At 35.3% G+C, this 26,959-nt stretch overlaps 1 protein-coding gene across 1 annotated transcript in view; it reads left to right on the top strand.

The window, feature by feature from the left end:
• The window catches only part of LOC145690265 (tudor domain-containing protein 5-like), a gene marked incomplete in the record, with an annotated part of 128,683 nt that overhangs the window by 7,242 nt on the left and 94,482 nt on the right, over positions 1-26,959 (top strand). The window contains 2 exon segments of the mRNA XM_081764994.1: positions 13,609-14,406; positions 20,486-21,180. Coding sequence (XP_081621120.1) covers positions 13,623-14,406; positions 20,486-21,180 — 1,479 coding nt within the window.

The raw sequence follows: 26,959 nt of genomic DNA, 5'->3' as shown, positions 1-26,959 counted from the left end.
TCTCTCATCCGAAAAAATTACGTGCTGCTACTGTTCTACACTCTATTCTCCATATCTACTCACAAACACACTCCTTGTACGTAAATGTTTATCGCTTTAAAGTTTTTTTTTTTTTTTTTTCCTTTCTTGGCGCTTTCTTATGTAACCGTTTTTCATTCTTCCGTCCGACAAGTCTTCCGGCTTACATTGTAACCTGCATTAGCAATTTCCCTGGAGCTGGAAGTTCTGTCTGATACAGCCAAGCAAATAATCTTTCGATCCACTCTCGCATTTGTTTTCCTTTTTCTGCCACACCGTTCTCGTTCAGAAGATAAACCATGCACTTCTTGCTTCTGTATTATGCATGCCTAGTAGTATGTAGTATGATGCATGCCTAGAATTTTGGCGATTTGAGTAGCCCTCACCTCGTAGTGTCAGAATTCGTCCTCGTTTACGAGGTCTCGTGCCCCACACTCCCATATTTCGAATTTCAAGGAGATGATGATTATTCAACGCCTTATATGTACGTGAAGCACTTCCGTCTACAACGTAAATAAAATTAGCGCTCGATAATACAGTTTTTCATTAAAAAATCACTTTACCTGCTCAAGAAACTAAACAAATAAGAACTTCAAATTTAGACCACACCCATGCTGACAAGGAAAGGACATGAACCTGTCAACGGGACTTCCTAATCACACCTAGTCCATTCGATAAACACAACAAAGATATATTCATGCACAAAAAAATTAGGTGCCATTAGGAGTAAGTCCCTGGGGCCCATTGACCTTGTTAGTATAAAGAAAATCTTAAACTCGCAGTGAAATAGCTATCGCATTAACACTGTTCGTTGGAAAGTCATGTTTTAAAGTTCATTCTGTTCAACATGAAACAAGCTTTCCAGAGGTTTCATAAACAAACAAACAAACAAACAAACAAAAAAAAAAAAATAGTTACCATGGACAACGGAGTAAGTTCCTGGGGCCCATTCACCCTGTCAGTTTAAAGAAAATCGTAGACTCGCAGTGAAATAGCTATTGCATAAACACTGTTCATTGGAAAGTCATGTTTTATAGTTCATTCTCTCCAGCATGAAACAAGCTTTCCTGAGGTGCTATGTATTGGGGCCCCTAACGATCTTGAACAGAGAAAACTGGGAGTATGTCGGGAAAATTCCTTCCAGAAATCCTTCCCATCAACTTTAAACCCCTCATGAGTGGCCCCGGTTAAAAGCACATAATCCAAATGTATCTCACAAAAGAGTATAGGAGATAAGGAATGTATATACCAAGTTTTGTATTGATAGACGGAATAGATATGAGGAAAAAGCTTGTATACCAATACACGATTTCCCCTCATACCTATTCTATCAATACAAAACTTGGTTTCACACATTTCTTATTCCCAATAGTATTTTTCGAGATATATTTGGATTGTGTGCTTTTACCCGGGACCACTCCATAGGGGTTCAAAGTTGATGGGAGGGAATTTTCCCGACATTCTCCCAGTTTTTCTTGTTCAAGTACGTTAGGGGCCCCGATACATAGCACCTCAGGAAAGCTTGTTTCATGCTGGAGAGAATGAACTATAAAACATGACTTTCCAATGAACAGTGTTTATGCAATAGCTATTTCACTGCGAGTCTACGATTTTCTTTAAACTGACAGGGTGAATGGGCCCCAGGAACTTACTCCGTTGTCCATGGTAACTTTTTTTTTTTTTTTTTTTTTTTTTGTTTGTTTGTTTATGAACATATCTTTGTTATGTTTATCGAATGGACTAGGTGTGATTAGGAAGTCCCGTTGACAGGTTCATGTCCTTTCCTTGCAAGTACAGACACACGAAGCGAAAAAGCATCTGAACTGAACAGACAAAATACAGCTGTAATCCTCCTCAAACTTAAAGGTTGCTGTAGACCAAGTAGATATTATTGTGTTTCGAAATGGTGTATTTAAATTGCAAATATCAGGAAACACTTACGGTTATTCTGAGTGTTTTGTGACAGACTGTAAGTTAAAGAATTCTTGTCAGAGTTGAGGGCTTATACCCTTCGACTGAATGTGAATTCCTTTCAATTTTTTCTTAAAGTCAAGAAATAAATGGCAGTCGAGTGTGGATAGATCAGAGGTGTAGGCCGGATGAGCTAGGACAGCGTTTCTCAAACTTTATTCAAGTAGAAACCATTTTTATTAGTCAGAAACTTCTATGGATGCCCCTACTTTTTTTTTTTTTTTTTTTTTACTTCGAAGCAAGTTTATATTTTTTTAATAAAACATTTTAAGTATAAATTTAAACTCCCAGTGATGTCATTTTGATACTTTGTGTCGCAAAACCAAAGATAAAATATTTAATTCGTAAGCTAGATGTTTTTCAAACTTCTTGATTTTTTCAAAGTACTGCAATGAGCATGATAAAGAATAATTGCCTAATTAGTTTATTCCTGTGCGACTGTATGATATGTTTTGTAGAAAACACGCGAAAGTGCCAAATTGACACCTGGAGTTAAATTAAGGGAAATAGCTTCTGTTGTGTATTCTTCGCCCAAGTTTTATGTTGTGAGGTAGTTTGTACTACAACAACTATTGAAGATTTGCTTGTATTAGTTATTAGAGACTTTTGTTCCATTACGTGCTCCAAATTCTATATAGTGGTTTAGTCTCACTGTTGCGTCAACAAGACAACATTTTTTCAACATTACAAGAGCGATTTTTATTGAGTATGCTTTGTTCCAAGACAATGTATCATCGAAGGAAACTTTTTACAAACGGAATATTTATTGCCATTATTCAACATGTTCCCTCAGAAGAATCGAATTATCTGATCAAGTAGATGAACATTCAGACGAGGGTGAAGGAATTCTGAAATCGATGCAGTGACGATGATAGTTTTTACTCAAGTGAAAATGAGAATAGTGATAGTCAGTCAGCTACTGTTCCAAGTACTAGTGTGGGTAGCACGATGGAAAAATCATGATGTTAAAAAAAAACATTTTTGTTGTTTTTTTTCTTTAAATTGATTTTTTTAAAAATTTAAATCACATCTTTTTCCTTGGGTAATTCATGTCGCAAACTGAAGAAAAATCAGTAGAAATTGGAATTGAATGTTAAATACACGGGGAGAGGGTATCTAGACTGAGGCAACCGGGGCCCGGAACTCAGGAGTCCCGCCGGCTCTGACTTAAATAAACGGAAAATGTAAATACAAAATTGAGTAGTCAGAAAAATATTTTTGAAGAAATGAAAAAAAAAAAAAAGTATTAAACCGTGGTAGTGGCATTTGTAGGAATGGAGATGGATATTTTATTCCCGTGTGTTATTATTCTCCCTCCACACATCCCTGCTTGAATCGTGATGTCTGTGTCTTTCGATGAAGACTGTTCCGCGACAAAAATGGAATAGCTATGTTCCCCAATAATTGACCAGCATTGACTTGGCTTGGGGGACGCATAACTCTTTTCTGGAGGTCTAGGGGCGGAAGTAATTATAAATAAATAAAAAGGTAATTATATGATCTACATTTTAAAGGTTCTGGGGAGAGTACCCGCGGAACCTTGCTACACCCTGGTTAATTATGCCATTTAAGTGAAAACTTCCGAATAGTCGAAAGTAGAGAAACTTGCTAGAATAACACTAAAACTATAGGAGCTAAACACAAAAGCAAGAGAGGACCAAACTGGTTATGTTCTTGCGGTGGATGACGAGTTTTCAGGAGAGTTATGAATCTGTGTCAAGAAGAGACGAAATCGGGACTTTTTCTATGCTCGTTCAAAACGGGATATCTCCTCTGCCTGAAACTCGCGCTTTCATGCTCTGTGCTATATAGTTGTGTTTCCTTTTGTTTGCACCTCGCCTTACGCATGCACCGTTTTTCCTTGATCTTACCTTAACTTTTTGTGTAGAATTACTAGTGGCAGGCCGTAAAAAAACTGTGTGGATTTCATTCATACGTATTTTAAGTAGAAAAGGATATCGAGCTAAATGTAGATCGTGTAGTAATTACAAGGTATAGTTGCAAGACTCAAGAAACACCAATGCTCCCATAAGGGTTAGGAAAGAGGACCTGAAATTTCGAAGAAAAAAGAAAAATTGATGTGAAGCCAGAAAGTTTTATTTTGTATTAAGTTTTGCAAAATTCATACTTAGTTACTATAAATTAAAACAGTAAGTTTAGGTATAGGTTGTTAAGAAGGGTTGTTGTATGCTAGAAAGTAACGGGATGTAACGTCACTTAACGAGAAAAAATAAGTAAGTTAGACTTGATTAATACGATTACGTACCGTACGTAGTATGAAAGTGATAGTTTCGAGGCTTATGATAAATCGATAATAGCGCCCAGTAAGCAAAAAAGCACAAATATTAGGGGTTTTTTTGTAAGTAAAAAGTACTAATTTCATATATGGGCATAATCTTATTAGATATTTTACATCATATTGTACTAGTACGAATATTCTTAACATTAGTCAATATAATTATGTAAAGCATGTATAACAAGATAATAGTATCAGTGAATTCAAAAGTAATTTAGCTAAGTACCGAAACCTAAATAAAATTTGTGTACTCTGTACCTAACATGTACTGGTTGAAAAAATAGAAGTATATGAAATTCTGTAATGCATTTATTGTACAGATGTTTTGAATTAATTACAAAATATATTGTAGTTGTAATTAAGGATTTAGGCCAGACAATATTTTTGAAGCCTAAGACATAAGTTGACCTGAACACTTACTGGTTACGATTCAACTATCGTACTGTAAAATATACAGTCTAGCTGTTTAATATTTTATCTTTGTTTCTTATGATACCATAATTTAGTACCTTCCATCGTCAAAATAACAGAACAGGAATGGGATTTCACGTATTTTTATTTAAAAAATCAAGTGATTTTAATCTTGATTTAAATCATACCACCCTGGTGGGTAGTAATAAAAGGAAAGGGAGTGTACCAGAAAACGGGGAGACAGCGAAACGTCCTGGTACATACAACAGTCAAAATGATACGGTTATCGATCATGACGGTACCCAGTCAAAGCCGACAAAAATAGGATCCAATAATCCTGGAAGGCGATCAGCTCAAAACGTGCTGAAAGAAGTGCCTAGAGCAACGGCAGTCCGGAGAAATGTTGTAACGGCAGTCCTTCCAGTACTTGGTTTCTCTTTCTGAAGAAATCAGTTTTGGACCACATTCGTCATTGCACTGAAGCAGAAGCTAATAGTTTAAAAGAATGATAATCGGTCCATGACAAGGAATGAACTTCTTGCTTTCCATTAGAGATGCAAGGGCTCGGAAAAAAACCGGCTTTTTTGGAAAAAAAAACTCGGTTTTTTCTGCTTTGCTTTTTTGCTTGGGAAATTTTGGCTTTTTTCAAAATTCTGCTTTAAATCGATAAAGCAGACTTTGTTTCGCTTCTCTATAACACAGAAAGTCATTTAATTAGTGGTTGATGCCGATAATAATATAAAACCTCGAAAGTAAACCATGTTTTTCGAAAAGATATTTTAAACAATTTTACTTCAACATTTTTACATTATGAATTCCAAAGGATTAACCAATGTATATAATAAACACATTTTAACCTCCTATATACAAAAGTAAGCAGAGTTGGCAAGAACCATGGTTGTTTCTGAAAATGCCAAAAACCCGTTTTGGGGGGGCAGTTTAAACCAGGCTTTTTTGGGGTTTAAACCAGGTTTTTTGATTTAGATATTTTGCTTTATGTATTTGTATTACATATTCACAGAAATAAGTTTGTTTCGCCTTGGTGTTATTATTCAACAACGGGGTTATGCTGGAAGAGGTCCCATAAGCTTAAAGAAGTCCGGTCAGTAAATTTCTTAAATTGAGAAACTCCCGCCCTAGCCATCGGGAAAATCCCGTCATTCTTTTAAATGTAAAACAATAACGGGAAAATCCTGTAAAATTTAATTTACATGTAAAATTTAAAGGTCAACGTATTATAATCAGTACGCTAAAACTGAGTGACACACAATCATAGTCAACGTCTTGCGAATAAAATCAGAAAAATAAACACACTGCTGAACAAGACTGCACTTATTTAATATAAAAACACATTTACACGTGACGTTTCGATCTTCTATCCAAGATCCTCATCAGACGTGAGTGTACGTCTGATGAGGATCTTGGATAGAAGATCGAAACGTCACGTGTAAATGTGTTTTTATATTAAATAAGTGCAGTCTTGTTCAGCAGTGTGTTTATTTTTCTAAAACTGAGGTATTAAATTACAAATTTAGTATGTAGGTATCATTGAAAGTCCAATCCAAGCTAATGTTGGAAGCTAAGTAGGCAATCGATAAATTTTACCAATTTTAATCAATATATTTAAGCAACCTTCGCTTCTTTATAAAACAACAGGCATGCAGAAATATATAATTTGGTTTCGTTTTGTATGTTTAGGCTTAACATCCTTACTAATACCGAGGTTATCAAGGAGAAGACTTTCGCTTAAAGTGACATCCGAAAGAGTACTTGGTTTACACATGAAAGAAGGGTTGTGGTTCGACCGACAATTGAACATGGGACACCTTGATTAAAAGGTGAAAAGGAAATAAGACTAATGCAGATGGTTTGACATGTGAAACGTCACTATGAAGTTCACACGATTCGCATTTTTGTTCTTTTAATTTTTTTAGTTTAAACCAGTTATTAAAAAAAAAAAAAAAGTTGGTGTAAACGAGCCAACCCTAAGAGTAAAAACTTCTTTCAAAAAATACACAAATAACTAGCAAAATTGTATGTAGTATTTTTACTTCAAAATATTCCATACCCTCTTTTTGAAACAAAATAAAATTAAAATAAAACATAAGAGAAATACTTAGATTTGTATGATACAATTAAAGGCTGCACATGGTTCTGTATATTCTTGAAATTCTACAGTCAAGTTTTTTATAACCACCATCAAGGGCGCGCATCAGGTGGGTTAAGGGGGCGCTTGCCCCCCTAGAGCAGCGTTTCCCAACCTTTTTCAACTTGCGGCACACTACAGGTGTAACTTGAATTCTCGCGGCACACCCATATATATATATATATATATATATATATATATATATATATATATATATATATATATATATATATAATTACCGTGGTATTTTAATGTGATTACTAATTTCCTTCTTACAGGAAAGAAAGCTCGATCACTGATTTTCCCCCGTGCTAAATCATTATACTTATTTTTCATTCTAATTTTAAAATAGAAAACAATAGCAATGAAATATAGGACTCGGGTTTTTAAAAATCCACTTTCTCTTTCGAAAACTATCTAACCTCTAACTAAAAGGGAAGATCACCAAATAACGAACAAATAAACAAATCTCCTATACTTTTAAAACACAAATGTAGGTAATTTGTATGCATGCTTGCTTTGTTGAATTTATTGAATGATATGTTAAAATTTCAAGTTACGAAATAGTCTGCAACAATAAAGAAGTAATAATGGTCATGACAATGATAAATACGTTTTTCAACATTAAAAATGTACAGAAAAGTAACACAGTATGAAATTTAAAATTGTAGATTTATAGTAGAGGTTCATAGTAATGTGAAATATAAATATACATTTTCCCCTGTCTTGCAATTTGGTTCGTATAGAATTAATAATTTGTTTCGATTTTTTCGCGGCACACCAGCGGCCCATTCGCGGCACACCAGTGTGCCGCGGCACACCGGTTGGGAAACGCTGCCCTAGAGGAAAATGTACTTCAGAATATTGAAAATCCAATAGGATTTTTACATTAGTTACAGCAAAATTTGAAACTATTTTTGAAACGTCGCTTATACTTCCCCTCTTTGGAAACCACAACATGGGCGCCCTTGACCACCATCACGGTTTACCCAGTCCTCAAGTTTTCTGAATTTTTAACAAGAGAGATTCAACATATCATTACAAAAAAAAAAAAAAAAAAAAAAAAAAAAAACTACGGAATATATTTAAGTTAAGCTAAATACAACTGCACAACAAACGTGACTGAGTGGTTGGCTTTTGCGCTTCTATCGGGAAGTCCGGGATTCAACCCAGCATTCGACCATTCTGACAAAGCCTTCCTTCATTCCATCTGAGAATGTAGAAATAGTGCGTATACTGGCCGACTAGGAGTGTAGGAGTTGGCCGACTTCCTTTCTTATTGTTTTTAAATCGTTATTATTACTAATTACCAGCAGTGGCGGTTTTGCGAAGGTTAGAGGATCGGTCTTTCGGACTGAAGCCTGTACTCCAAAGTTGTGGAATATCTAAAACGAACGAAATATCTATTAGTTAGGCCTTTACTCATAAACTTTAAGCTCCCGTCAAATAAAAATTACGAATGTTTAGAAAAACTAAACATTAGTAGTAAGAAAACCCCTCCCTAAACACTTTTTTAAATTCGCCACTGATTCTCAGTATAAAATGATCTTCAAGGTTGTATCCGGAAGATTATTGCTAAACAGAAATTGCGAAACGAAATATTAGTTATGCCTGTACTCATAAACTTCAAGCTGCTCCCAAATAAAATTAGGACTTTTTAGAAAACGAAACAATCAGAGAAACCCCTCCCAAAGTACTTTTCTAAATCCGCTATTGATTATTTGTATAAATTGGTATTCAAGGTTGTATCTGGAATATTATTGCTAAATCATTGCACAACTACAGTATAACAGAAATGTGCAAATACGGTTTGACGGACATATTGAAAAACGTATGCTTTGACGGATATATAGAAAAACGTAAGTTTAACTTTCGTGCTAGAAGCTGGAGTACTAAGCTCTTAGAAATGAAACACGGATGACAAACTAAAATGATCTAGATAAGGAAAAAAATGTCGATAACTCAAAAGTTAAAATAAAGTTAAATAACCTGTAAAATTACCCTCAAATACTACATTCTTCATGTTAGCTTTAATTCGTAAAATATGTGCTCCATCCATCTTGATGGTGAATTACAGAGCTAAATATGGCATTCAGGTCGTGGAAATCTTATCTAACTATAGAATATACTATAAGAAAGCTATTTGGATAGATAAATCATGAAAATGAAAAAAGCCAAAATTTCCAAAATTCTCGGTTTTTTTTTTCAAAAAAGCCTGCTTTTTATGTGAAAAAAACCATCGATTCAAAAAAGCCGGCTCTTTTGCATCTCTACTTTCCATCCTTTATGTTCGAGGAGTATGTGGATGCAAAGATTTTGACGTGTGTTGTCTTTGGGAAGAGAAATGGAGATTAGAATTTACCAAGTATGCCATCTCGAGAAACCGCTTCTGTAACATAATGCAGTTCCTTAGGGTTGACTTCAAAGAGGCCCGATCTAACCTCCTCAAAACTGATCGCTTTGCTCTTTTTTCTTGAGCGTGCAACCGATTCATAAATAATTGTTTTGCGTGCTACAAACCAGGAGAAAATCTTTCAATCGATGAACAGATATTTCCCAGCAATGCGAGATGTCCTTTCACTCAATTTATATAATCGAAGCCAGACAAATATAGCCAGAAATTTTGGATGTGAAATCGAAATAATATGGTAAAGCATCTCTATACTGGGCAAGGATGAGCAGAGACCACAAAACCAACAGCTTCGATTATGTTGTTATGAAATTAGTACAGCCTCTCTTCAACACTGAACGTAACGTTACCTGCAACAACTTTTCCACGTCAGTTGAACTTGCGAAAAACTCCGGGAGAAGAAAGTAAGTATAGTCGGCATTTTGAACAAGGGAGAAAAGAAGTATCTGATGTCCGTAAAGCCTCTCGACAGCCATTCTGCGAGTATATAATTTATGATCACGAGGAAATAACTCTTACGATTTACCAGTTAAGGAAAAAATAACGTTCTGCTTCTGTCCTTGCTTCATTCTGATGGCGTCCAAATTAGCACCAATAACAAGAAAGCTCTTGAAAGTATTTCCTTGTACTACACTACAAACTACGGGATTAATATTATTGACCAGATTCCAGGAAGTGTTCAGTCAGGGCAGGGTCTCGACGTTGTGCTGTCCACACCTTCTTCAACGTTCTCGACTTGGCAGCTGTCAATACCTGGAATGTTTACAGGGAGGCATTAGGGGATAAAAGTTTCCAAAGGAAGGTCAATCTACTACCAGTCAATCATTGGCCGAAGAATTGGGACAAACCCATAAAGAGGCGAGGAAGCATAGAGCCCCTACCATCTCTAACAATGAAGCATTAGTCAGATGGGATCGGATGAAATGACAAGTCAAGAAATGCAACGGAAATACTACGATGAAGGATACTTTACCTGCTTGAAGCTGGTAAATTTGCATCAACTGCAACTAAAATTGACTGGTAGTAGATGCAGAAATTTCTGTGTCTAGTGTTGTTTTCATTTAGCTCCTAGTGTAAAAAAATGTATTAAATAATATTTACAAATTGTTTAAAGAGAGATATTAGTATCACAGACTAGTAGCAAAAACGAAAAAAAAAAAAAAAAAGAAGCTTTAGTGGTATCTGATGTATTATCAAAATTCTGGGATTTAAAACATACTACAACATGGATATTTTTGTTTTCAAATAAGTGTATTAAGAGAGTGTATTCAAATACAATTCAACATGTAAAATCTAGTTTCCTTATACAAAAACATCCAGTGTCAAAATGACACCTTGTGGGCGAGCTAGGGTATTTAAAGACAGGGTTGGCTGGTTTAAACCAAAAAACGAAAAATGTTCGTAAAAGTGTAAGTGTTTGTAAAATCTTGATGAATACACATTTGTGGGTTATTACGTTTCACTCCCGTATATTATTCGTATTATATTCAGACCTAAATTCCCCATTCATTACTCAAAAAGATTATACTACAAAAGCAACTTATATATATATATATAAAAGTTTATGAATGTTTGTTTTGTGCTTTCTTGTAGTTTGTTGTTATTGTTATGTAATTGCAATCAAAGAAAAATTTCAAATATTGTTTCGTTTGAATAATGTTTACTATTGATAAAATACATCGAAATGCTGTATTGTGTGTGTGTGTGTGTGGGGGGGAGTCATACAAACTCCAGGAGAGGCATTTAGTGAAATCAGAAGTATCTTTGGTATCTATTTATTTATAAATGAGTCTGAGCCAAGGTGGACTCAAATAATTCGTATCTTTATTCACTTTTCTTACTGATATGCAAATTAAGTGTTGTATTTCTTTAATTTGGACTAATAAAAGTCGTTGTTAACTAACTTGAACTAGATTAGTTCTTCTGTATTCCGTAGTACTTTGAAATTGTCCATATGTAATTCTGTATAATGGTTTGACTTGTGTAACTGTTTATCTTTTTGTCCTTCTGAAATGACTCTTGACAATTGTATTAACAAGTAGGCCTATGTAAAGATCAGTACAACTTATTTTTATCAGGATTCCTTCGTGAGTCAGTCGGCAGACATATCGCATTTGTGGCCAGTTAGTCCTGGTTCCGAGTTCAAATGGAGGACAATTTCTCTCGGATGTAACTCGAGAAGCGGTTTTTATTCCGCTTTAAGCTTATGTGACCCCTTCCAGCATAACCCAGTTGTTGCATAATAACATCAAGGCGAAATAAACTTATTTCTGTCCATATATGATATGAATACATAGAGCAAATTATTTAAACCAAAAAACCTGGTTTAAACAAAACAAAAAAAAACTTTTTTTTCAATAAAAACCATGTTTTTTGCCAAACCTGATCAAAGATATTGGGTGTACTAATATTATTAAAGTATACTTATATTTTTAAAGCAGTATTGGGAAACACGGTGGGTCAATATTAGATTCCTCACTTCTATTGCGATGATTTCCTGGTTCGATCCCAGGCCGTATGAGTTTGTGAAGACTGCATCGTGTCCATTGGGTTTTCTCGAGAGTCTTTGTACATTCTGATTCTATCAATTCTTTCATAATAAACTACTTTAAGTAAATCATCTATCTTCTTTAGCGTACGGGACAATAACATGGGGCGTAAAACTGGAAATTTCATTCTATTTTAAAATACTGTTAATTAATTACTCTTCATTTTATATTTGTGTTAAAAGAAGAAAATACATATTCACTTTTTAAACTTTTTTTTAAAGGAAAAGTAATGAAACTCTTATCGAGAATATTTAAAATACATCCATATAAACAATTTGAATTTTATAGCATGAGATATGCAGTTCATTTCAATTTTACTTTTTCTGTCTTTTTTTTCGGACTAATGTCTATGTAAAAGAACCACATTGGCACCTCGAGGACCACAGTTTGAGAAATGCTATGCTAGGCCGCCTAGTATAGTAGAGTTGACTTACAAAGTACAGTGTTACCTTGGAAAAGGGCAGCAGCTTTCGTTATTAGACCACACCTCTTTCTTTTTTAGTTTAACGTCCGACGGTTATGCACCGAGGTTAAAGGATGCGGTGATGATGAGAAAGATGATAATGATGGGATGACGGAAGTGTGTGAAAACGGAAAAACCCACACACACGGTCGTTGCCCATTACAAAGTCCAATTGGCAGGAGCTGGGATCGATCCAGGGATCCCACATGCCAGAGATGAGTGCTCTACCACTGAGCCATGGCGGTATCGTCTTCGTCTTGACCTGCCGCAACAATACAACGGTTCTTAATGTATCGATTGAGAATCACGCAAAAACTGTGGTTTCCATGGTGATCGAGAATAGCGTCATTTTGTATGCTTCTGCTAACTACGGGTGTACCGGAAGGTATCTGGTTTGGTTAACCAAAATAGAACTTGATAGTTGAGCTGCTCGTTTGCAAACTTCCTTTTCTTTATATATATATATATAATTGAAATAGATGTTGTCTGTTGCATTGTTACGGAGAATTGGCTGACGTTTGAAATGAATCTTTAAACGTAATTAATAGATATCTCGAAGTGGTCTTTTAAAATGTCACTGATTGAAATGTTTATCGCAAGTGTGTTTAAAAATTACGAAAAAAAAAAAAAATCTCAGGAACCCGTTAAGTTAGAGAGAAAAATTTATATATACATTCTTCACTAAATGTAGTTGGACACTTGTCTCAGCAGTTCTGAAACTTCCTTTACTAAGATGGACATTTTTTTTGTGTGTGTGTGTGTGTGTGTCAAATCAACGTTGTTTGTGGCATTATCACGGAAAATGGTTGAATCGTTTAAATGAATTGAACAAAGCATTTGAGTAGAACCGTGTTTTTTATCATGCAACTTTCATTAAAATGTGTATCCTAAAGGGGTGGGGAGATGATTTGGTTCAGTAATTCTTACAGTATTTAATTTCCAGTTTTGTATTCATAAAATGGCAAAAGTGAGAAAATACGTGAACGTATTAAAAAATGTAGTTTTGAACATAGCACTTAGGTTGTCATGGGTTTTTGTTCTTTTATTTCGTTTCAAATACGTACTCTAATGGGGGTAGATAAAAGTTCAAATATTTTCTATAAATCTGTTCTTGTCGTACATATAACACGTAATGTTATATGAGACTCCAAACTTCCGCAATTAGGAAGAAAGACAGAGATAATACAATTCTTTTGATTAAAAGCTATTGTTCAGCTATTTCTGTTCCTTTCTTTCGTATCTGTTAAGAGTATTCTGTATAGAATAAACTACTATTTTGTATGCAATAAATTAACAGTGTTGTTTTCTGTATTATGTTACAGTATTTTATTTATATATTTGCAGATACTATAACCAAGATGTCTTCAAAAGATCCCCTGGACGAAATCAAAATGCTGATTCGTGGGCTCCTTGTCTCAGTGAAAAATCAGATGACTGTTGAAGATCTGAATCGTGATTTTATGAGTGCTGAGGGTAGAAGTATTCCGTTTGAAAAATTTGGTTATAACTCCTTAATAGACTTTTTGAAAGCAATATCGGACACTGTGTCTGTTGAGCAGCATGCTAATGGGCAGTGTTTTGTAGTGCCCATATCATTTTCGAAAATTGCTCATGTTGAAGACTTAGTGTCCAAGCAGAAAAGTAGTGGAAAGAATCAGCCCAGTCGCCATTCAAGAAGATCTCCAGCAACTCGTAATGTGGGTTTGGGGACAAGACGCGCAATGCCTGCGCAAACATATCCCGTGAGTTACAGTGCAGTGAACACTTACAACAATAATCATACATTAGTTGGACCTCCGGGGATCATGTACCCTCACATAGGATATTATAGAGGGTGTCCTTTCGTATCGACTCCGATGTATGGAGGGACGCCATATGTACAGTGGAATGGTGCTTCTCTTGTTGTTCCCTATGATATTCGACAATACCTAAGGGAACTTATGTTAAAATATAGTGGTGGATTAAAAGTGAATTTATTAGAAGATGCGTATATCAAAATGTTTCGAATTCCACTTTCATACAGACTATGGGGTTTTACTTCCGTACTAGATTTTGTCTTCCATCTTCAAGATTTGGGAATTTGGACGACTGCAGAAGTATGTGGAGAATGGTGGATTTACCCTCATGCCTTAAATAGAAATTGTAAGTATATGGTTATGAATTATTAACATATGTTCCTTTAAGCTCAATGTTTTTTTTTTTTTTTTTTTGCCACATCAGGGTAATCTCTATATATAACACAAATTCGACTTGGAAGGGGAGGGGGAAATTACAGTTTCAATTATTATAATTATAATGTTTATATCTTGGAATTCCTTAAAGTTAAGAAATATATAATTTAGTATTTGGACTTCTTAATTTGAAAGTATTAAACAGATATCACAGCGTTATATATATATATAGCCTAGAAGGGAAGAAAATAAATTGGAGATAAGATGTGAAAGGGGTGACTGAGATGTCCATATCTTCCAGTGGTAGAGCGTTCACCTCCGGTGCTGGGGCTCCTTGGTTCGATCCGTATGGACTGGTGGACAAACACCGTGCTCGTAGGTTTTCTCGGGGTTCTCCCGTTTCCTCCCACTTTCATTCCACCATTTCACTCATCTCTCATCATCACTGTCTCCTTTAACCTAACCAGGTTCGATTCCCGGCGGGAGCTCATGTGGTTCGGATTCCACGTTAATCAGTAGGTCCACCTCTCATATAGCCTCGTTGCTGAACGGGACGTTAAACTCAAAATCAACTCAACTCCTTTAACCTAACCGGCATAACCGTGGGACGTAAAACTTAAAGATTTCATTTCATATTTTCGTCCTCACCGTATGTCTTTGGTGCACGAGACTCCAGGTTCGATTACTGTTGGGGGAGCACCGAAAAATTAATATCACTATCATTTATCATCCATCTCCTGTAGCCTAGAAGGCATAATCGTGGAACATAAAACTAAAAAAAATCATGATTTCTTACCGAGCGTGGAACACACTGCAATAATACTAGTATGGGTAGATCCATGTCAAATGGTCCAGGAAAGAATACATCGTTGCTTGACAGTTTTTTAAAAATCTGATTTTTGATGTGCAGTTACCTTACTATGTTGCTAGTTCAAAACACTCATTATTTTAATTTTAGTAACTAAGTTTTGAGTGTCATCCATATTTATTTTCGAAGATGTTGCCGTTTGGTGGTGATGTAAGGGATACCGAATTGAAGTATCTCGGCCTCTAGTTGTTTTATCGATGTGAAACAAAAACCAAAATAGTCAGCAAATTGTCAGCTCAAGATTATGTATTAACCATGATCGTCCATAAAATATAGCAGGGTGAGAAATAGTTTGGAAAAGGTGGTCAGTGACGTTAAAAATTCAAAGTTGAGCAGACGATTTTTGCAAGACGGCAAGTGATTAGGCAGATGAGCTTTTCTGGATAAAGAAGTCTGGTATAGAAGTGCTCATTCACCAAGTTTCAACCCTTAGATGTGTTCCTCTTTTGTTATAGAAATTATTAAAAATTCAGAAAAGTGAAAAACTTGCGTACTTCACAGGTGGGGAACCTGATAAAAATATACAATTTCTGTCTATAATAGGTCTGTATAATATTATTATATACCAAAAATTAGGAGTTTCAGATTTGACTACAAGTACTTAATTATTAACACGAAGTTATACTTACAAGTAAGCATAGGCAGAAGTATGGATAGCCGAGAGTTTACTGTATAGACGTCATAAATCAGTATCCAGTGAATGAATAACTAACAGAGGGGTTAAACAAAACATACAAGAACAATGCTGGTTTACATACCATTTAAACAATGTGTTCCACAGAAGTTTGGATATTGCATCACACAGCTGAGGAGTGACAGTGTGACACCGACCAGTCGCTGTTGTAAACTCAGTAGCTGTAAGCTTCCTTAAAATGTTCTTGAAAGGCATCCTAATCTTGTCGTTTCTGGGAAGTTTGAATTAAGTTTGTGGTTCTGGTGGTTCTTAAAAGTGAACTTTCACGTCGTCGTAAATACACGCAACTGTGTCACCTGTTTGGAGTCATTATAAGGTTACTTTTCTCACATTAACTTCCTGAAAGTTAATAGAAATCGACGTGCGAAAGCATCTAATTTTTGCGTCACTGATAGGTACATATTTATATGTGCGTGTTTTAGGAGCAAGTAGAAAAGTAGCAAATCTCTCGCGCAGTTCAGCTTTATGATTGACCACCTCCTCACTGCTGACATAAATGTTCTGTATAGCAGGGATGTTTTTCACTCAATAATCATACATATCTTCTGGGGGCAAAATGGGATCATTACTTATCATATGTAAACTCCTTTTGGTTACTGTCCATTGTGCCTCCTATCTCATCACAGACATTTTTCCCATGAAAAAAAAAAAAAAAAAAAATCGTCTTGGTGATCACACAAATTTATGTATTTTCCTATTCTTATAGTGACTTGCAGCCCCATCCGTGAAGTATATGGTATGTGTCACTGATGGGACATGTACTTTAACAACTTTAGTCATATGATATTGGAAGGTGTGAACTGCTGTGGAGGTATGCTTTGAATAATCACTGGTAATACACAGACTTGTAGCTTTTACATCACCTCCATCACTTAGTTTATACTAGTAAACAAATGAGTGAAACGTTGCCTGTTTGTTTACCCAGTGATAACTTTGAATCTCGTCTTGAATCACGAATGAGAAGTTTTCTGAAAAATCAGCTAAAACAATGCATTAATAGTGAAAGGCACTTTTGTGTGTGTGTGTGTCTGAAAGAAAACTAGATTGTACTTTGAACACATAATGGTGTGACTTGAGATGTTTGAGTTTTACTGCAAGATCCTCAAGAAAGGCTTTTCTTAGTTTCACTAGGGTGATCATCTCAGCATGATCTGTTGTTACCCATTTCTTGTAAATAATATTGTCAGGATTGTCGTCTGTGAACTCTTCGTGAAACAGTAGTTAAAGTAGATATTTAAGGATCTGTGCACTGCTTGCAGTTGCAAATCATAATGTATGATGGATAACTGCATTGAAGCAAATCTTTATACTCTACATTTAGCTTAGCACCGCCGATCATTATCTTAACATTCTGGTGATATACGCATACACATACAGAATGTGTTCCGGATGTACCAAGCAAGTACACCCACTTAAGTCTAAGATCACAGAATTTCGATCGCCTAATGTTACAATCTGGGTTTGTCTCCTTAAGGAGGTTGTTAAGTGTTCGAATTTCGTACGAGAATTTGAGTTCAGACGAATTCTATGTAAAAAAGTCACAGAGGGAGGAACACACATACTGTGCGTTAAATCACTACACAACCAGTCCACTTCATCAACAGTCCTAGATTCTTCCACTCTTGATGTCGATGATTAGCCACTCAGGTCACTTGAACTGTACCACAACCCGTGTGCTTGAACAGCGAAGTGCCTACACCACAAAGCACCTGCGACGGTTCAATTTATATTACATTTGATAAATGAAGGAAAATTAAATCACTGATTTTGTATCACACCAATTCCTGTATAGGTGCAAATGTGATATAAAATCAGATATCCTGTACCCTTACATAAGATCAGTCAAGACCGTGTCTGATGAAGCCAGTATGTTCAGTTAGTTGGCGAAACTGTCACACATTTATTATTATTATTATTATTATTATTATTATTATTATTATTATTATTATTATTATTTTAAATAAACGTTACTTTGCTCAGCGATTTGTTTTTTTTAGTGTAAATTGTCCTGGTCTTGAACTTCCATGAATACTTCTTCTATTTACTTATAGGTTTCTTCTACTTCCTCATCTGTGTAGCTTAATGTAGGCGTATATACTTTGATTATCGTCATAACAAGGTTTAGTAGTGTCTAAATATGTTGTTATTATGTAATCGTGTTATTAAGCTCTGTGAAAGGCATTGTATAAAGTACGGTTCGAAAATAATGATGATGAGTGTGCGCATTATATAGATGCGAGAGGGGGATATATTTTAAAGTAATTCTGCGTTTATAATGTATCAAATGGATATGTACTGTGTGTGTATCGAATTATACTATTGGAATGTTCGCCCGTTTAACCATAGTCGTTTTAAGCTTGATGTTACTTGTTGACGCTATTGATTGGTGAATGAGTGGATGTAATATTATGTGCTGATGAAGGAAGAATTGTTATGCCCGCAATACGAACACGAGCACCACAGTAAAATGACAGAAGATATTTTTCTCATGTTATTTTCACAATAGAGATCGTACTTAACTGTAGCTGTTTTATCAGCCAAGTATATTTCCTTCCTTCTTCGAGGTTTACTCTCACTTTCCTCGTTCCTGCTTGCCTTGTGTATCGAATGACGAATACTGAGTGTGTACCTGGCCTAACGTCGATGCAACAAAATAAAGCTAGCGCTCTACCTTTAGCAACTGTTGCGAAGGTCCGAAATAACAGAAGGCACGTGGCGCGCAAGAGAGCGTGCGCATAGTTTAATCTGCGACTTATTGTCATATGGTCTACTCTGCCTTTAATACATACTTTGTCTAGTCTGCCTTGCTATTATCCATATTTTATACTTATATGTATATAAATTTTATAGTATGATTGTTTATCTGTAACTGTATTTAAATAGGCTTTTAATACTTCCATGTTGATTTTGAATAAATCTACAAATGGTTGCTTATAAACATACGTTGAGTTTTCAGCATTACAAAATATACAAGAATAGTGGATTTATGTATATTATGAGAAGCAAGTATCCATAGAAATCCTGAGGCGTAGTTAAACATTTATTTGACAAGAAACTAAAGTCGATAATGTAAAAATTAGTTAGTCAGAATCGCAAGTAGAAAGAAATGTGAAGCATTATTGTGTGAGAACATTGAACACAACTCGTAGACATGATAAGTCTATTTAATAAATTATAGTACACCATTATAGATAACATCAAAGGGAGTTGTCACTGTAAGCTTAACAGAAACTAAGTAGAACGTTCAAGAGTGTTAATTACTGACATATGCTCTAGGTTAAATTTTTCGAAAAAAATTCACTTTGCACCACAAACATTGTTCCTATTTAGGATTTCACAATATTTCGGTCATTTACAGTACCGGTATGTAACCATGATCCCGGGCATAAGTGATGTAAGCAGAAACTATCATTTTATGCTTTTGTTTTACGACAATATTGTTTCTAACAGCAGGAACGTTTAATTGTTTGTAGCTACAACTCAAGAATTGGAATCAGTTTTCATCTTTACATCGAAAGTCTCTCTCTCTTCCGATCCTTTTAACCTGTCATTAAAATTATAGTCCATCCTCTCTTTCAGAGAATTCACAATATGAACTGAAATATATTTTTGTTATATATTCAATAATTCGGGATCTTCCAGGTAAGCTGGTGATAAAAATGTGCTCGGTGCGCTCAATGACTAATTTTAACACTAACAAAGTTTGCTGTTAAGATTCAAATAGCATTAGTTCATGTTGCTTTTGCTTGCATTTGTATTTAAGTAATGTACTGGAAGAAAAGGGACCAAAACTACCCGTCCTTCGTTTCTAAGTCAAAGCAAGCTGAACTAATGCAAATCAGTGTTAATGGAAAGTGAACTTGATCGATTATCGTTGCCCATTTCCTACACTCGTTCCGTACAAGTATTGTGTTGAACTAATCATAATTATGTAGCTTTATCTTGTTATCAGTCATATTTTTTAATATGTCGTGAAAGCCTTCCCTCTGAAAAATAAGTTTTAAAAAAAAGTTTCACTAAAACAGTTATTATTTAAGTGTAGTGTGTGCTCAATAAGGAATAATAGAGTCAATGTTTAGGCCAACCTTAATTACGTTTTGGTAATACGTTTGTTTATTAATTTTAATTGCACTTCTGTGTCTCGTCAACTGTGTGTGACATAATAAGATTAAAAAGAAGTGACGTAAAACGAGGAAATGTCAGGAAAAACGATGCATACAGCGCAGCTTCGTTGACATAGCACTATCTAGTTTTGGAAATATTTTTGTAGGCTTATTTGATTATCTCTGTAAGTTAAATGGATAACTAATGTGTTGCATGACTTATCTAGGGGAGGATTAGTGTAATAATGGTTAAGACTCAACACCGTAAATCCTGATTCGATATCTGATCGATTATCACTTTTTCGTCCTCTGAATTTCACTGTGTTAATTGTTGTTAGGTTATTTCTAAAATGCCCATATAGATATATTTTTTTCTTTCTTCTAGGTAACGGTGTTTCACCTTCGTTACATAATTCAAGCAGGTCGCCTGGAATGGTTAGACTAAATAACTTCAATTCATTTCCTCGAAGAAGATGCGAGCCGCGAGAAGATGAAATATCAGAAGAAGCTGTAGCTGAAATTACGAGAAATTGTGCAAATATTACAATCAACTCATCCAAAATTAAAAAGAACGAAGAAAAAGACGTTGAGACTAAAAAGACTGAAGATGTTACTTTACATGAGGATAATACTACGTTGAATACAGTGACTTCTGAAGCAAATGGAATTGCAGAATCAAGTGAAATTGCAGTGTTAAACAAAGATCTCGAAAAAGAAAAGATTAAAGAACCGAATCATGTTAATTCATCGTCTTGTGGGGAGGACCAAGCTGAATGTGTTGTGTCTCAAGTGTCTGATAAATCAAGTGCTTCCAATTATATACCTGACAGTTCACCAAGACTTAATGAAGACAGTGTGAGTGTAGTTGCAAAGGCAGAAAAAGTCGAAGAACAACTTCCATATGAAATTGAAAATACTGAGGCACTTGATATTGATTTGATGAGCAATTATGATAGAACAACAAATTATGAAGGAGAAAGGTGTACTGTAAGTGAGAAAGTTAAGGAGAATTTCAGAAAAATATTGGAATCTAAGACTAACTTTGGCCTCTGGTGTTCGCAACTAGCTCCCGAATATAAGGTAAACGTTCTAATTTGTTTTACAAACTCATGTAAAAGTTGAGCAGAAGTAGGGATTTAAAGACACGAAGTATAGACACAACTTTTAAGCCTTGAGTGGATATCATCTATAGCGTGTAGGAAGAAGAAAAAGAGTAGTAGAGAGAGGGAGATCCGATTATATGTCATTGTCAGGTGTGGGTAGAACATAAAAATAGCTGACAGTAATACACTTCCAGTTTTTCTCTCCTCTACTTTTTTCCCCCTTTCTTCTCTGTACTCTTCGTATTGATGAATAGTTTAATGCTTGAAAGCTAAATGTCTATATAGTTACTGAAGTTTTCTCACCCCAAAGCAGAACGTTTTTCTACTTTCTGCGACGACTTACGAAAAACCCAAAAACTTTCTTCAGATATTTTAGTAATGACATAGTAAAATTATAACAAAATTTTCATGCTCATAAAAGCAGAATTTTTCCTACATTTCTATTTTTCTAAGTTTTACTTACAGGTTCTTATTTATGGAGAAGTACACAGGGAGCTAATAGGACTGTGTAATAACTGAATAAGTAACCAAACAAGAAATCCCCAAATGTATTTCGCGCTTCTCAAGTTTATCGATAAATTATGACTATCAAACGTTGAATTGTTCTGAATTGTGCTGTATTTACGGGGAAAGATCTTTTTGTAATTTTTATTTACAGATTAGACGATCTTTCTGAGGCAGTAATTTTTGTCTAGAGGTTAGTCAATCTTTCTGCAGTCCGCATTTTTTTTCTGCGACATTGTCGCACCGTCGCTTGTTGTTCTGCTTTGGGGTTTACTCATAGGTACATAATTCAAATATAATTATCTTATTTTGTACCTCCCAACCATTGCTCGTATTTACGACTTCATTTCGCTATATTTCAATTCTCTCTGGAACTATGTCCACGCTAAGGTATAACGTGAGCCAGAATCGCTTGTATTTACATTTGATATCATTTTATTTACGAATACCATGCAAAAGGAAAAATAGTACTCCGTCAACATTTGGTTGAATCTCTCCTTAACATACAAACTTTAGCGTCCGTACACTTCCATGAACGGAACTTTTGGAAGAATTATTTGGGTCCAACCTTTTCTAGTAACTTAAACGTCGTTAAGCTACTGGAAGGTAAGTGATATTTTAATTCACAATCACAACCTTATTAAAAAAGTGTAAGGGTTCTTCTGAAAGAAGTCAGTTCATGAAAGTTGTTGGACAGTAAAATTTATATAGAATTGATAAGTATTCGGATTACTTGCAGCCTATTTTTCTTTTAATGTGGTATTGGTACAGAAAACTATTCATGATGTAAATACAAGAGATTCGTGCTCACGTCACATCTGAGCGTGAACATTGTTCCTGAAAGAACTAAAACTTAACGTAGCTAAGTCCTTGGGGTTACAAGGTAGGATACTAAATGTTTCTATTTAATCCCATTCAAATATGTATTTTCGTTCAATATTACCATGTAAGTACAGTAAAGCTTACGATATGGTACGTAATATTCATATCAATATTTTGTTACTTCAGTGGTTTTTTTTTACCTGTATCAGAGCAGCTAGAAAGAATGGATTAGGAAGTTCTAGAGGTTACAAAAGGTAAATTAATAACAGCGACAAAACAAGATGATGCTAAAATAAAATTTTAAAAAAAGAATGTTGTAAAGGGTAAATTGCAAAAAGAATAATAGTTCATAAAGTAGGAGCATTTGTTTTGTCATAAATTTACGTGTTGTAATACGTAAGTTTCCATCCATTCTAATTTCTCCGATAAAAGTGATAGGTCAAAGAAATAATTGAAATAGACAGTAAAAAATATTACGCAGTAGATGTTACAATTTTGTTCGGTAGATTTCAACTGCTGGAGGATGTTTGCTGTTCTCTGACTGATGTGTGTATGTTCTTTTATCTTCATTTCAGTAGCAGAAAATGGAATATACGCGGAGCAGCAATGAACAGGGCCATTTCGAAAACGTTATTAAGAGAAAATAATGAAATTTATTTCGGTGTAACAAGTTGGAATACAAATTAGACATGAAAGCATTTACTTATTTGTAAATTTAAGTCACCAAACAGAAATCATTGTTGCACAAAATAAAGAAAGCAGTGTTCCACCAAAAAAGAAAGCTTTCACAGTTTTTGTCCCCTTCAAAGATAGAGTTTCCTTGCTTGTGTGTGTGTGTCAATTCCAGAACTGAAATTCCATATTCAGGAACAAGTTTCAAGAATTCCCCCAGATAAGTTGCAAGGAGTATGACCTGAGCAGGAAATTTATTGAGTGTACAGCGGAATAGCGGTCATCTGTCAGGTTTGGCGGTCAGATGTCGTGTTTGAACAGTAACTTTTTTGGTGCAATACTGGTTCCTTTATTATGTGCAAAGCTATTTTATGTTTGGTTGAATTAAATTCACAAATAAGTGAATGCTTTCATGTCTTATATGTACTCAAACTTGTTACACCCAAATAAATTTCATCATGTCCTCTTAATAACTTCTTAAAAATGGCCCGATTCACTACCGCACACTGTAGATAGATACCATTCAAGTCATAGATACTGATAAAGGTTTTACGAGTTGACTTCTTTAACGTCCTCAACTGAGGTAATTGCTCTACCTGTCTATTGCAAAAATCTGAAAACATTCGATTTCGTTCAAGAGTTACCATATGGAGTAACGGAGGGACGTAAGTCACCGTTACCCATTAAGATGTTAGTGAATTGATTCCATTAAGGAAAAAGAAAAATTCGCTCTGTTTCAAAAGTTAAGTGTTGGATAACGGATGTACTAACGTTACAATATTATAAGGCCCACATGCGTGTTCCTAATAATGTAAGATTGATATAGAACATTCAGTAGGTGATATCTTAAAGATTTCGTATTTTACACAGCTATTTTATAAATAATTGTTGATAGATGCTTATAGGATGCCGATGAATAATTCAAATATGCAGTTGGGGGCTGCGGTGGCTCAGTGGTAGAGCGTTCACTTCTGGTACATGGGGTCCCTGGTTCAATCCCAGCTCGCGCTAAGTGGGCTTTGTGGTGGACAGACACCGTGTGTGTGGGTTTTCTCAGGGTTCTCTTGTTTCCTCCCACTTTATTCATTCCACTATTGGATTCATTTCTTATTATCACCGTCTCCTTTAGCCTATCCGGCATAATCGTTGGATGTAAAACTGAAAGATTTCATTTCATTTTTTCAAATATGCAGTCTTACGTTGAATCAAGATGTAGTTGTTTTGATCAAACAATTTCAGTGTGCGTTGACATTGTTGTTGATGGCTCCTAAAAGTGCCTGAACTGGACACACATGTGAAGCTTCCTGCCTACCTGTGGAGTCTTTCTGAAAGAAAGGTAAAATAAATGTACTTGTCAAAATGATAACGAACTATATTTTTTTGAAAAACTTCGATGCACAGTCATAGTCTTGTCAATCATATTAATTATGTCTAGCCCCTCGGTCCATGGCGTCAGGCACTTCAGCTTTCAACTTTTGTGCTTCACCGAAGATATACATATCCACCTTCAGCGACGCGTGGCGCTATCTTCGATGTAGGAACTGCAGCGATGTTCTATGTTCTCACAGATCCATGGACTGCAAATAACTGTTGTGTCGTGAAAATGACGGAACGATGAATGTGAGGTTTGGTTACACGAATACAACTGCAACAGTCGCAATAGTTTGGACAAGCCACGAAACTCTTGAAGTGTATGGTAATGCCCGTTGATTCGAGAAAGTATACATTATGTTATAATTACGAGTAAACATAAACCAAAATGAAACACAACTTGGATTGATGTATTAGCGATCAAATTGGACAAATTCGTAAAATATTAGAACACACAAAATTATTAGTATTACACAAGGAAACTATCAAGGAAAAGGGATTCAAATTTAAAAACATAATATGAAATATTTCTCTAAATCCCTAAATTTGGAACAACTATGAAAGGAAACACTGTCATATCTCTTACCGTTTGGCAGCTATACGAGCTCATTATTAGGTCAATGCTAGGATTTGTGCATGCTGCAACTCGAAAGGAATAAGAAATAATTATTTGAAACTAAAGCGAAGTACAAAAGTGCATGTGCAGAAACAATCGATGCAGTTTTCGAAAACCGTGGCGTCTCGGAAATGCCTTTACTGGGGGCGGCCAACCTCAAAATATCAAATAGAAGCAACAGTGGATTTTGCTCGCGGTGAAAGAAATGCTAAATATTGAACCACTTTCACATTCCACATTCATGACGCTCGTCAATATTGAACTACGTTCATGACAGTTGGTACCGTATAGCTGCTACAGAAGCTGAAACAAGGGTGTATTACGTTGTCAGTTGAAAATAAGAATGGGAAGGTAATCAGCGAGAGAAGTGAAATTTTAGTTAGATAGAATATGTTGAGGATTATACGAGGGATGAACCGTGTGGCCTAGATGTTGAAGCAGAAAACGAAGTATGTGAGGAAGATATAGTGTTTAGTATTACTCGGGATGAGTTTGAAAAACTTATATCCGAGATTAGGAATGGAAATGCAACCGGGATAGAAAATATACCAATCGAGTTTATTCGAAATATGGGAAACAAGGGCAAGAAAAAAATGTTCCGACTCTGCAATGAAATATATGAAACAGGAGAGTGGCCAAAAAACTTCCTGAAGACGATCATGACCGATGGCTAAGAAATCAAACCCAGAGAGATGAGATTATTATAAAACTATTAGTGTCGTATCGCATGCAACAAAAATTTTGCTTCATATACTGAACAGAAGGTTGTATGGAAGAACAAATTAAGAAGTTCAGGAGGAATAGCAGAAGAGGTAAGGGCACAAGAGATGCATATGGATGTGAAGAAGTGTGTGTTAAATTTATTGATCTAGAAAAGGTTTTCCACCGCGTGAATTGGGAATTATTCTTGGGTGTTCTAAAGAAAGTTGGGTTGAAATGTAAAGATCAAAGAGTCGTAAGAAACTTACAAATGAACCAACAAATAAGTGTTAGAATAGGGTAAGAAAAACAGAGGAGAGTGTAATTGGAAAGAAAGTTCTACAGACATGCTGTTTTTCGCCAACATTATTTAATATCTGTGTAGAAGAGATAGTGAAGAAGAGCCTACATAATAAAGACAGGATATCGGTAGGAGGTAGAATAATGAGATGTATACGATTTGCAGATGATGATATCGCTTGTTGTGGAATCTAAAAAGAAAATCAATAAGATGTTAGAAAACTTGAGTAAGGACTGTGAAGAATGTGGGATGAAAATAAATGTTAGAAAGACAAAAGAAGATTGGAACGAAGGTGTCGGAGTCAAATAAAGAAGTAGGAGCGGAGAAATAGAACAAATGTCTAGTTTTGGACATCTAGGTAATATTATTACTGATTATAAGAAATGTGAACGTGAAATAGAAGTAAGGATAGGAGTGGTGAAAGAAGTCCTTAAGAGGAGGAAAAGTCTATTTTGTGTTGTCTTGAATAAAGAATTGTGAAAAAGACTCATAAAATGCTTCATGTGGATTATTGCACTGTATAGGGCAGAAACATGGACATTATGCAAAAATGATGAAAAACGACTGGAAGCTTTCGTAATGTGAGTGTGGAGAAGAATGGAGAGAATTTGCTGTCGAGCGGAAAACTAATGAGAGGATGCTAGAAATAGTGGAGAAGAAGAAAGCAATTTTAGATTATTGATAAGAGAAACTGGTTAGGACATTAGCTAAGAAGAAATTGTATCATGAGGGACGTGCTAGAGGATATGTTGGCAGGAAAGAGATGGAGGG

This window comes from Thermobia domestica, chromosome 7 (genome assembly GCF_964235325.1).
Source record: "Thermobia domestica chromosome 7, izTheDome1.hap1.1, whole genome shotgun sequence".
Classification (NCBI taxonomy): Eukaryota; Metazoa; Arthropoda; class Insecta; order Zygentoma; family Lepismatidae; genus Thermobia; species Thermobia domestica.
Note: the sequence above shows the minus strand (reverse complement) of the source record. Positions and strands in the feature narration are given on the sequence as shown.